This window comes from Nannospalax galili, unplaced genomic scaffold (assembly GCF_000622305.1).
Source record: "Nannospalax galili isolate Female #2095 unplaced genomic scaffold, S.galili_v1.0 scaffold634, whole genome shotgun sequence".
Lineage (NCBI taxonomy): Eukaryota > Metazoa > Chordata > Mammalia > Rodentia > Spalacidae > Nannospalax > Nannospalax galili.
The window spans coordinates 1,632,389-1,645,850 of NW_008336853.1; the positions used below are offsets into that span (position 1 = coordinate 1,632,389).

At 46.1% G+C, this 13,462-nt stretch overlaps 1 protein-coding gene across 2 annotated transcripts in view; it reads right to left on the reverse strand.

Annotated features, from left to right (window-relative positions):
* Kctd2 (potassium channel tetramerization domain containing 2) overlaps nucleotides 1-13,416 on the reverse strand; it is a 31,676-nt gene extending 18,260 nt beyond the window's left edge. Inside the window, exons 1-5 of one of the 2 annotated variants that reach the window (XM_029562715.1) lie at nucleotides 12,938-13,411; nucleotides 11,292-11,400; nucleotides 8,633-8,724; nucleotides 5,067-5,162; nucleotides 2,851-2,976 (exon numbers count right to left, since the gene is read on the reverse strand). In XM_029562715.1, the coding sequence (XP_029418575.1) occupies nucleotides 2,851-2,976; nucleotides 5,067-5,162; nucleotides 8,633-8,724; nucleotides 11,292-11,400; nucleotides 12,938-13,276 (762 nt within the window). In that variant the 5' untranslated portion in view covers nucleotides 13,277-13,411. Of the gene's footprint in view, nucleotides 1-2,850; nucleotides 2,977-5,066; nucleotides 5,163-8,632; nucleotides 8,725-11,291; nucleotides 11,401-12,937 lie in introns of both variants that reach the window. The other variant, XM_008831435.3, reaches the window with a different exon arrangement.
* Between the last annotated feature and the right edge of the window lie 46 nt (nucleotides 13,417-13,462).

Sequence of the window (13,462 nt, forward strand, 5' to 3'; positions counted from 1 at the left end):
AACCAAACCCTGATAAGTGAGTATGTATCCAGACATAACTACAGGAACCAGGATAATGGAAAGGAACCATGGATGTAAAGGAAAAGAAAGAACCTGAAAGAGAAGAACAGTAGGAAACAGGCCTTAATAAGGGAGATAAGGATAAAAACTGGGTTATTTTAAGGGAGGGGGGAGGGAAGGGTATACAAGGAACCTAGGGGATAAAGGGAGAGAAGGAGCTCAAGAGAGGCAGGACCATAGGAGAAGGGGATTAGTAAGGAAGAAAGGGGGGAAATGGGGGCACCTTAATTGGGGAAACCATGATGGAGGGGTTAGACAATGCGAGAGATAAATAATGCCTAGCTATTTTTAAAAACCAGAGGGAACCATATTAGTCCAACAACCTACTGACAGATACCTGATCAAGAGATGTATGTCTAGGTAAGGTCTATCTGAGAACAATTGGTGTTTGCCCAAGATTTATCTACATGGCACACAGTAATTAAAAGTACAAATCTGGTAGAACTTACCTTCTTGGATGCTTAACATACATACTTTGAGGCCTATAATAATTTGGTCAGAGGGACATAAAGGACAGTTTTTGCCCCTTGCCCTTCTAAGTTGACTAGTTCCAGGGGACTATGAGCATCTCTGAAAATGTCCTATAATGGTGGTGGGTCACTTGTCCTCTTGAACAAGGAGGCTGAGGAGACCCCACCAGATGGACTTGAACCAGTGTCCAGTCTACAAAGAGGAGGGTCAACAGAGAGGAATCATTTATTCCATGCTTCCAAGTCGAGCAGGACCTTTGCCTTATCTTCACATGGGTGGAACTGGTAAGAGAAAGGAGCCAGGGGCTCCTCCCAAGCCCATGTGACCCCTGAGGAACAGATCCTCAAATGACCTTAAGATGTATCTAGGCCAACTGTATGGCCTTACACATCCAAAAGGAAAGTATAACCAAATATTAAAGGGGTCAGTATAATTTCTTAAGAGTCCATATACATAGCTAAAGGCTGCATAACAAGCAACAATGCCAGATAAAGATACCTTCTTTTGTTTTTTTTGGCCCGGGTGGCCAAAGGGACTCCCAGATAGTAACCCAGCATAGAACTGGTAAAATCAACAGCAGACCCCAATCTTATCTAAAGGAATATTGACAACTGATTGCTGCTAGATGAGGAACAGCTGACCCACCTAAAACAAAGCTCTCTAGATAGACTGACTAGATCCACCAGGAGGATAAGTAGTAGGGAATGGCTGGGGATAGGAGGGTGCCATCTGGGAAGTGGGCGTATAGTTGAATAAGATAGTTTGGGATGTTCTGTGATATACACGCACACACACACACACAAAAAAAAATCAACAATTTTTCTTAAACTGTATTACATTTTAGGAGGAACCATGGAAATTTACATCATGCTAATTAGTAGAGGTGATAAATATTACCATTGAAATCTACCTAATGGCTTTATAGACATACACAGGCGCCAAGGATCCAAGTGCAACTGATTATGACTAGTAATACTCTGTAAAATGAAATGGCAATCTTTTTTAAAGGTTAAAAACTCATTCAGTTTAATGTCTTACAGGGTTTATACTGAGTTCAATATTGTATAACTGTATTAACTCAACTGTGAACCTAGAAACTTGCACCCACTTGTGAAAAGATTCACCAAAAGTACAAGTAGTGGGGAATGGCTGGGGGTGCCAACAACACAGCAGACAGTAGCAGGGATATCAAAGTATAAGGGCTCTAGCGGGGGGAGGGAGGCTATGGGAGGGTACTACCTGGGAAGTGGGTCTAAAAAAAAAAAATTCTTCAAAGCATAAAAATTTTTCTCCTTAATAACTAGTAGATGTGAAAAACATTACCATTGAAATCTACCTGATGACTTTATATACATGCTCAGATACTAAGGAGCTCAGAAAGTAACCAACTGTGACTAGCAGTAATCAGATATATACAGATTAGAAATGCATGTGCAAACTTCTTAATGTCAATTGCATTAAAAATGAATTTTTCTATAAAAAAAAAAAATCTCAAAATTGCTCCCCTGGGGGCAGCATACAAGCCATGGTCATGGGAAGGCAGGCCAAACACGGGTGGGCCCAAAGAGTCTGTGCTCAAGGACATGGCTCAAGGTCATCACATATTCAGGTTCTTCACAAGTGTGTAGTGTGGGGCACAGTGGAGGAAAAAGTTATGTAAAACAACTTTCTAGGAACTGAAAAACCCAGACAGGTAAGAAAAGACCTTTTGTCTTCAGGCACTGAACAAAGTATTTTCTGATTCTGAATAAGGCACCGCATACGGGAATCAGTGTAACAAAACTGCTTCTTTACCGACTGGGTGGAGGCTGGAGATACCAACCTGTCCAGACACAGTGGCTAAATGAAAACTCATCACTGCTCTATAAACCCTGACTGACTCGTGTGTGTGTGTGTGTGTGTGTGTGTGTGTGTGTGTGTGTGCGCGCGCGCGCGCGCGCGCGCGCTCTACAAACCCTGAGTGACTTCTATGTGTGTGTATGTGTGTGTCTGCTCTACAAACCCTGAGTGCGTGTGCGTGTGCGTGTGTGTAGGCTACAGATCAATATCAGGTCACTCTCCACCTTATTTTTTGAAACAGTCTCTCACTGAACCCAGAGCTCACTGATTTGGCTATGTTTGCATAGCAAGCACTTGACTGACTGAGCCACGTCCCCAGACCTACAAACCCTGATGTAAAGTCAGCACTCAAGAGCATGAGAGGGGTATGGCCCAGAGCTAGGTGAAGGATTAGGAAGAAACGAGCAGCAGCCTGGGCAGAGCTACAGAAGGGCAAGCACGGAGGAGCCAGAGGCGCAGCCTGAGGGAGCCGTGTCTTACCTTTGCCTTCTCACTTGGCTCGATGACAATGCCATTGGTAGAATTATTTAGTTCTCTGGAGACAACACAGAGGAATTCTGCCTGGTCCTCACTTCCATAGTTATAGGAGGAGCCAATGCTGATTAGCTGGCAAAACAAGATGATGGTAAGCATACAACCACACAGGCAACGGCCTTAAAACACTCAAGTGCCACACAAATCACACCCTCCTCCTGACTGGACTTTGTAGGGTTTTTTTTTTTTTTTTTTTTTTTTTTTTTTTTTTTTGGTCTTTTTGAGACAGGGTCTCCCTGTAGCCCCAGCTGTCCTGGAACTCACTGTGTAGACCAGGCTGGCCTTGAACTCACAGAGATCCACCTGCCTCTGCCTCTTGAGTGCTGGGATTAAAGGCGTGTGCCACCTCTACCTGGCTATGTAGTTTTTTTAATTAATGAATTTTTTTGAGTCTTTTTGAGACAGGGTCTCCCTGTAGCTCCAGTTGGCCTGGAATTCACTATGTAGACCAGGCTGGCCTTGAACTCAGAACCCACCTGCCTCTGTGCTGGGATTAAAGGTGTGCACCACCACAACCAGTGACTTTGTAGTTTCATGTTTCAACAGGACAAAAGTCTCTCTAGGGCATCCAAGGTCCTGGAGAATAAATGGAGCCCTTATTCATCCAGGTATCACCCCTGAGGCTTCCCCAACAACAGTCTGAGTTCCACCCTTGTCCCTCACCCAAGCACCTGACATCACCCTCAAGCCATCAGCAGCAGTAGCATGGCCACTCTCCCTCAGTCAAATGTGAGGTGAAACAGGATTTCTACAAGTGAACGCTCACTTCGGCCCAGCTTGCATCAGTGGGCTCTTTCATGAGCAATGGAGCTAGACAAGAGACTGGTACACAGAAAGACCTGGAAAGCACTAGGCAAACCGTTCTGCAGCTACCAAAAGCCACACGCTGCAGTACTTTAATTCTGAAGAGCTGGATTCAGTACTTATTCTAGATAGGAAATCTGCATGTGGAGAGGGAGAAGCTAGGCAAAGAGAAAGGTCAGCCTCATAAACACTCAAGGCTTCAAGTCGGGACACTCCCACTTGACTAGGGAATCCCACTTCCTCATCCATACCTTAGAGGCACTAAGAACAGACTTCATCCTCCCCAGAACATTAGCAAGAGGTAGCAATGTAAAGAAATCATCTTGTACAAGGACTAGAAATGTAGCTCAGTGTTAGAGCACTTGCCTAGAATGAGTGAGATCATGGGTTCAATCCCCAGCACCATAATAATAATAACAACAAATAACATTTAAAATTATCCATTACTTTCACAAAGAATATTCACACATCTATTTAAAAAAAAATCTTTTGCTTAAGACTGTTTACAGGAAAAATACTTATGACAATAAACCCTGCACAGCATTTTGCCAGCCACACCTGTGAGAACTAGAGACAGACGTGGCAGGATTGATCCCACAGCGGAAGACAAGCATGAGAAGCATGACTCCGGCTCTGGAGACAGAGGTGGCAATGTTAACACAAGCTGCAACCTTACTCTTGAAGGTGAGCTTATGTTCAAAGTTCAGCTGGCCTCTTCAACTCCAAATAAACACAGGCCTGCTCCACACAAAATCACATCCCCTCTATTCACTCAGCGCTCCTGTGCGCTGAAAGCAGAAGACCGGAACAATCCTGCCATCTCATGGAAAAAGACAGTAAAACCTGGATTCTCAGGAGCTGTTTCCCAAACCTCAACTGTAATTGCAAAACTGAAAGACTTGAAGAGGAGAAAATGATGGGAAATGACCAAAACCTCACAGCACACCTGCCACGTATACACTCAGAATTATAAAGTTCTGACCCCAGGAGGAGAAAGGTTTGCAGAAGCCCAGGCTTCCTTAGGGTTCACTCTTAGAATTACATCAACAGAGCACCTTTGAAAGGAATCCCTCTGAGGGAAGGAAAACCAAAGAGAGGTGTTTTCAAGCATAGACAAGCTGGCTGGCTCCTTGGGTAATGTCAAGTTCAAACTCTGGATGTAAAGCTGGGAGATGTGGTGCTCCTCCAACCCTTGCCAACCCCAGGAGCTCTTTCCCATGTTTAGAAATGGGCTCACACCTGCCTACCTCCCAGGGTAACTGACTGGCTGGACAGTGACTATGGTGTTCTGGACAGTGATTGTGGTGTTCTGGCCCCCAGGATGAGGTGCTGGGGTTGCTGCTCTTGGAGAAACATACCTGTTCAAATTTCCAGCCGTCAGACATGGTGGAGACCATCTGAGTCAGTTCTTCCTCTTGGCACTGCAGGACCCTGTACACGTGTTTCACGGGGCCCTGCAACAATCAGGCAGACTGAGAAGAGCAGCCACAGACCCCACTGTTCGCAGCTGGTTCTTTTTTTTTTTTTGGTCTTTTTTGAGACAGGGTCTCCCTGTAGCCCCAGCTGTCCTGGAACTCATTATGTAGACCAGGCTGGCCTTGAACTCACAGAGATCCGCCTGCCTCTGCCTCCCAAGTGCTGGGACTACAGGCATGTGCCACCACGCCCAACTGCAGCTGGTTCTTGAACCACCCACAACCCTCTTTTCCAAACAGCAATGTGGTTCCCAATGAAAACTTATCATAGGAAAGACAAAATGATCAAAGACAGGAATCAATGCATAAAATAATCCTGAATTCCAGAGGAAGGGATTATGTGAGCAGCTATGCCAACACACAGAGATTTCATCAATTCCCAAACAATGTGCATAAGAAAATCTGGTTTTTTTTGGTCTTTTTGGGACAGGGTCTCCCTGTAGCCCCAGCTGTCCTGGAATTCACTATGTATACTAGGCTGGGCTCGAATTCACAAAGATCTGCCTACTTCTGCCTCCCGACTGCTGGGATTAAAGGCTTGTGCCATCATGCCCAGCCAAAAGTCTTTTTTGAGACAGGGTCTCCCTGTAGCCTCAGCTGTCCTGGAACTCATTATGTAGACCAGGCTGGCCTTGAACTCACAGAGATCTGCCTGCCTCGGTCTCCCAAGTGCTGGGATTAAAGGCATGTGCCACCATGCCCAGTTTACAAAAGTCATTTTTTTAAAAAAGAGGTTTATATGGGGCTGGAGAGATGGCTCAGTAGTTAAGAGCACTGACTGCTCTTACAGAGGACCCGGGTTCAATTCCCAGCACCCACATGGAGGCTATGAACCGTCCTTAACTCCAATTCCAGGGGAATCTGAAGCCCTCTTATGACCTCCATGGCATTGCACGACACAGGTGCACTCACATACATGCAAGCAATACACTCGTACACATAAAATAAAAATAAAATATTAAAAAAAAAAGAAACAAAAAAGTATCTTTGGGGGCTAGTGACTGAATGCTTGTCTGTTATTTGTGAGGCCCTGGGTTCCATCCTCAGCACTGTAAAAAAAATAAAAAAACTAAAAGAGTAACTATCATTAACCACAGTACCAAGACTAAAACAATTCCTTCCTTGTAAAATACAGGGCAAATTCCTGGGCTATTTTCTTTGGTTCTACCCACATATTTTAGAAACAACCAGAGGTTTTGTAATACAAAGTTCAGAACATAACAAAAGGTCTGATGATGATCACAGTCGCCCAAGTCCCTGCATTAAGATGCCATTGTAATAGCTTTTTCCCTCTCTCCTCCGAGTCCAACCACCAGTGTCCCAAAAAGAACCAAGATTAATCATCTACAAAAAAATGTTATTATTTGAGATGGAAAAGCGAATGGTGTCAGCCACTAAAAGAGAGAAGAGGCCATGGCCTAAAAGGGGTTAGGATCCCTACGTCTTGGGACTTTCCTGCCATACGCATCTGACAGTGTACATGCTCTGACAGTGTGCTGTGTTCAAGGAGGCAACGTCTAGAGATCCACACACAGCCAGCTTTATTTTAGAACCATGTGTGCCCAGGGGAGGAGAGAGCTTTGAACATCAATCCTTATCTCAGAGTTCACTACATAAAAAGGACAAATGGAAAGATCAATTAACATCAAAAAGGTCTTGACATTCCTGGAACAAAAAAGCTCCCAACTGGGTACAAATCCACAAGCCTTCAGAATCTAGGGACTAATTAAGTTAATTGCAGCCATCAAATAGAAATCTCAGAATGCTCTCAAGAAATCAGCTAATGGCAAAGACTGTATGTAGAATGATTTGAATGGGTTCAAATTATACAATTTATGGTACCATCAAAATTTTTACTAAGCAATCAAGTTGGCTTTTAGAATGTAGGAAAGTGGGGATAAAGCTATATTTTCAAAATGTCTATGTCATTTATTAAATATCTGAAACAGCCAAAGATCCCGTCTACTTAGACGATGGCAAGGGGACTGGGGACACTGGATCCTATTTCACAAGGCAATTTGTCTGCCAAGTACAAATTTACCTGTGAACATCAACGTAAGCCTTTTAACCAACTGGCCAAAAAAGGCTTCTTTCTAATCTTTCCAGACAGCTGGAGAAAAATGGTAAGGAGACTTCTCTTTACCACTGCTGTCAGTTTTCCATCCAGACATTCCATGTGGAGCCAGAAATGTTCATGTCTGAGATCTAACACAGAAAAGCAGGGCACATTTTTCACCTTTAAAAAGAAACAGTATCTTCCAAAGCTGTGACAGACTATGGAAAACATCCGCCAGTGGGATCTGGTGGGGCAACTGTGCCACAAGACAGGTGGCCACGGAGAAACACAGCTCTGCCCATTACTGCAAATCTGGAGCTGCTCTTCCTCACGAACAGGAAGAAAGACTGCTGCTGCTAGACTCCATAGTCTTTGGGAGCGGGGCTTTCTTCTGGTATGGATGGCCCTCACGGACTCTACAGCAGCCATCCAAGAACATGAGGAACAGCACGGGGAGCAGGCTGTGTCCTATCGTCTGCCCTTCCCTCAAAGGAGAGGGATTCTCTTTGTTACCACATCTACCGAGTTAATATAAAAATCCAGGCAGCATGATAGAGCTCAGAAGCATGACTCACAGATGGGTCAGTGGCTCACAGAAGCCAGGGCTGGAGAGCAGGCTCAGTGGTTAAGAGAACTTGCTGCTCTTGCAGGGAACCCCAGGTTCAGTTCCCAACACACTAGGTGACTCACAACTATCTGTAACTCCAGTTCTAGGGCATCTGAGGCCCTCTTCTGGCCTTTGCAGGCACTGCACGAATGTGCTGTAGTTACATACAAGCAAAACACTCATACATATAAAATAAAAATAAAATCTTTGCCAGGCATGGTGGCAAACGCCTTTAATCCCAGAACTCAGGAGGCAGAGACAGGCAGATCTGTGAGTTCAAGGCCAGCCTGGTTTATATAGAGTGAGTTCCAGGCCAGCTGGGGATATAGGGAGACCCTGTCTCAAAAAGACCAAAATAAAAAAATAAAATCTTCAAACAAAACCTCACCCTAGTAAATGACACCAACAAGTGTAAACAAGACGTGGGAACAGACATTCCATTAACAAGATCAGACTTTGCTGTGTGTGGTGGCTCATACCCATAACCCTAGTAACCAGGGCAACTGAGACAAGAGGATCTCTAGTTCAAGACCAGCCTAGGCTCCCAAATGGAGCACTCTCTTTGTATCTAAAGTAGACTGGGCTCCTCCCACTGCCATATGGCTAGCAATGAATAATCTATTCTAAAAGGTAAAAGGGGCCGTCCTGTTTTCTCTGTATTTCTCCTCCATTTCCTCATTCTGAACCACTCTAGACCTCTAGCTTGGAGGAGAAAGGCATCCTTCTCAAATCATGAACAGGGAGAGCCACTGGAGGTGTTTCCCCCAGCAGTTCAAAATGCCTTACTTGTGAAGTTCTGTTCTCGTTGTCTCGTATCCTCTCCTTAACCAGCCGCACAAGAGATGCAATGTTGTAGAACTCTGCTTCCTCCAGTACACCTACAAGGACCAAATGGAGTCACACATGCGTGAGCTGCCCCGGAAGAGCAGAACAAGGCTGCTGAGGACTGCACTGTTCTTTTAACTTCATTTTTAATATTTTCTAATTTTATGTGTGTGTTTTGCCTGCATGTGTATAAGTACACCTGTGTTGTGCAATGCCTGCAGAGGTCAGAAGAGGGCGTTGAACGTCCCTGGAACTGGAGTTATGGACCATTATTAGCCACATTGTAGGTGCTGGGAAATGAACCTGGGTCCTCTACAAGAGCACCCAGTGCTCTTAACCACTGAGCCATCTATCCAGCCCCCAAAACTGTATTTTTCAAATACAAACTAATCTCTCTCCTTCAACCTAGGAAATCTAAGAGATCTGGCTCTGCTATTTCCTGTACTCCCACAACCTTCCCGCACTGAAGTAAGTCAAGCACAGGGTCTGCTCTGCTTAAAACTTCACATCTCCTGGTGCCAATCTATTAGCTGTCCATATGTTTCACAGTTCCTGGCACTAGTCACACTGGACAACTCCTGACCTTGTAATTTCTACCCTGCTGTCCCTTATAAGGACTGATGAAAAGGTATGTGTATATTACAAGGATCGAATTTAATAGTATACTTACTATTTCAACAAAATAAAAAAAGCAGTCAGGGCTGGGAGCTCAACTCACTGGCAGAATGCTTGCCTGGCATACCCAAAGCCTTAGATTTGATCCCCAGCTGCCAGAAAAGGGCAATCACTGACTGCTCTCATGCTAAACAAAACCAAAGGTCTAAGATAGGACAATTATGGGATGTATGATCCTGTCCTAGGAAAAAAATGTCCTTATGGACATTATTGTAATAAATTGGAATATAAGACGCAGATAAAACTATCAATATTACATTTCCCGAGTTGATAACAAGATTACATAAGGTCCTTGTTCTTGGGGAAAACACACAGAACTATTAAGGGGCAAAGTCTGCAATCTAATCTCAAACAGTTCAGAAATAAAAACTATGGGGGAAAGACGGAAGAGAGGCAGGTGGAAGAAAAGGGAAGAGGGAGGTGGGTGGCAGAGAGGAAGGGAAAAAAGGGAAATGAAGATCAATGATAAGAAAACTGATAAGAAAACACTGGTGACTCTTGGTAAAGAGGGTTTTTTTTTTTTTTTTGAGACAGGGTGTCACTGTAGCCCCAGTTGGCCTTGAACTGCCTTCCTCTGCCTCCAGAGTGCTGGGAATAAAGGGATGCACTACCATATCCAGTTACAAGGTTTGGGCAGTCTTTTTTTAATTATTTTTATTTTATGTATATGAGTGTATTGCCTGCATGGACATGGTGCACGCCTTTAATCCCAGCACTAGGGAGGCAGAGGCAGGCAGATCTCTGTGAGTTTGAGGCCAGCCTGGTCTCCAAAGTGAATCCAGGCCAGCTGGGGCTACAGGGAGACCCTGTCTCAAATAGACCAAAATCAATCTATAAATTCAATGCAATGCCAAACAAAATCCCCATGACATTCCTCACAGAGCTAGGAAAAAACAACAGGCGATCCATATGATGTCAGGGGCTTCTCTTTGCTCCATAATTAAAGTCTAACGTCTTTGCACCCTCTGTGGATTCCTGCTCTCATCTTCCCCTGAGCTCCGTCCCTTCACGTCATACCTCCCTTCTCATTCATGTCCTCTAAGCAGCTGTTCGTTGCTCTGTTGTTAAACTTTTTCCCACTGTAGTTCCTTGTTCCAACCTAGGGAAAGGAGATGAGAGAGAGAGCGAGAGTGAGAGCGAGAGCGAGAGAGAGAGAGAGAGAGAGAGAGAGTTGTGTGTGAGTGTAGGTTAAGGAGAAAGAATGCATGAGAGTGAGCAAGAATTCGCAATTCCTCTTTTCACGGACTGAAATGGAGTCATTTTGAGCCATGTCATTAACAAGGACAGTCATTACAGGCTTTCCTATCCAGAGCTAAACTTCCCAGATCAGTGCCCTGGATTTAGGGAAGGACCCCAAATTTTAAATGAACGCCTATAGTGAGACCAAGCCAAGCCTTTTACAAAGATTAGACCCACTTACGTCCAAATGCCCTACAAAACAGAAAGACAGGCAGTCTGTGATACACCTGACAATGAACTAGAGAGTAATTTAGGTCAGCTGCAAAAATTCACAGGAAAAGCATGAGACCAGAGTCTTAAAAAGAAACGAGGTCAAGCCTTTATTATTTTTTCAAGTTCAAAGGAAAATTGAAAATATAAATCACTGACTGCCAGAGATGTGGTGCTCTGGCTATGGAAATCCACTACCAACAAAGAAAGAAATGTAAGACAGGACCGTGACGATTCGGCAGGTTTAAAAGCCTCCTAAAGCAATCTGCAAAGCTGGGCTACCCACCTTCCTTCCCACTATGGCAGCGGAACACAGCCCAGTGGACCATCCTTCAAGACTCTCAGAGAAGCCTGCCTAACGGGAGGCTTCCTGCTACTTTCATAAACTTCTATCACACCTGGACACAAGCCCAATGAGAACCTCAAATAAAACATGAGTCTCTGAAGCAGCTTTAATTTGGTCTGAAGTTCAAAAATGCCCAGTGTGTGTCCTTACCTTCTTCTGCCAACTCCTTAGTAATGATGAGTTTTCCGTGGCGGAGGTAGTTTAGGATAGGACCAAAGTAGGTGGGGTCTCTGTCAATTAGATAGGCTCCTGTCTCATCCTGCCAACCAAGTACAAACAAACATTGTGAGCCTTTCAGAACATCTTCAAAACAGCAATTCCCCTTGTCAGTGCTCTCAGACAACATATTCATCCTACCATATAATTTTTTTTAGTGAGGCTTGTTTTTCTAGACAATTTACTTATTTTAAACCATTGGCCACAGGTCTGGCTTTAAGGTGCTTTAGATCATTTCAGGTCAGATGTCACAGATGCAGAGTCATTTCCCTTATTCAGGCCTTTATTTACTGGTTTGAACTTCTACAATCTTTGTCTGGACAATTACGAACATGTTTCTGTAGGTACTGGCTGCAGGGTGGAATACCACGGCTGTGTGATTTAAGTTTTTGCTTAAATGAACATTCTGACCTCCACTGCCCTAAACTACCTTCCAAATTCTAAGAAAACCTCCGTTTATTGGCAGTTCTCCTGAGCCCAGGGCCAACAGCAGTGGGAGTCTGCATTGCCAGTGGTAAGCTCACACCCTAACTCTGTGCCCAGAGGAAGTATGGCACTGCCAGGACTTGGCTCTGGGTAGCCTTAATCCTACTCATCTTTACAGTAAAGCAGAAGGAAGAGTTAGGGCGTATTTTTAAAAAATTCTTATAAACACAAGTTCTAGAATCTCAGAACTGGTTAGGTTACCATCAATTTGGTATCATAGAACAGACAAAACTGATAAATGTTTATGCAACCCTGTATTGCAAGGTAACCAGGGGAGCTATACAGTATTGAAGGTAGTGTAAGTTATAGTCAGTGCCTTTAAGTTGAGAAGATGAACCTGCAAAAGTTAAGAAATTTCAGTAACAGTTCAAACTGGAAAGTGTCTTGCTTTGGTTAGAAGCCATCCGTCTTGCCCAATAGCATTCCCCAGTTGTCACTTTCCCCGGGTCTTAAAGGGTCTGCCTCGGCTGGCATGGCCAAATGTAACCCTCTTTCCAAGGAACGCACTTGCTCCCCCAAAACATAACTCAACAGTGACTGATACCAGATATAAGTTCTTGGACCAGGACCTTGGGAAAACAGTGCAATAACATCCCAAGAAGCACCTCCTGCATCGGCAGATGCTATCTATCCCGCGCTTAATCTAACTTAGCACAGGGGTCCGATAGAAGTCCCGAGAAAGCCAAAGATGCCTCCGTTCACCCTGACCCAGTTCGGCATGTATCTGGCACCAGCAGTGAGGGACTGAAGAGGAGCCGCGGAAGAACTCGTGCAGATCTGAGCAGGTGGGATCCTCAGGAGGCGCAGAGAATGTGAGCGAAAAACCAAGTGGGCTCTCGTGATGCACAGGTGGGCAGCGCCAGGAAGGAGCGCTAAGGAAAAGGCGGGGTGCGAGGGGAACGCGGGGTGTGCCTGAAGATGGGGGAGAATAGGGAGAGGGAATTCTGAGGCTGCCGGAGTTAACCAGGGGGCGAAAGGGGACTTGGGTCCCGGCTTGCGCGGCCTGTCCAGGGAATCGTGTCCAGCACTCGGGAGACCAGGCTAGGAGAAGGGGGTCCCCAAAGCCCGGGAGCGCGCCCGAGGGCGGGGCCCACCTTGTCCGAGTCGAGCTCCGGGTCCTCCTGGCAGCAGAGGCGACAGAGGAAGGACTTGGGCTCGCGGCCTAGGGTCTGTCTGGTGGTCACGAAGTAGGTGCCGCCCACGTTCAGCCGGACCCAGCGGGCTGCTCCGCCGCCCCCCGCCCGCTCCGGAGGTCCAGGACCCGGGTCCAGCGGCTGCGCCACGGCAGCGGGCTGGCGGACGTGCCCGCGGGGCACTGGGCCGGCCGGACGAGGGCTGGGGGGTCCGCGGCCCGGGCCACCCGTGTCCACCACCCCAGTCCCGCCACCCCCTCCCAGCCCCGCCATCGCCGGGTCCAGCTGCAGCTCCGCCATCTTGGGCCGCCGTTGCCCGCGCGCCGCCGGGCCGGCTCATTTCTCGGTAGGGAGAGCCGGGCCGGCCCATCGGCGGGGGTGGGGCAGGGGGAGAGGGACGGGAGCGCCCCCAACCAGCGGGGACCCTAGCGGCGCAGGCGCTGTGCCCGCCCTCGGGGGCGGAACTTCCAGGACCTTCCCACATTC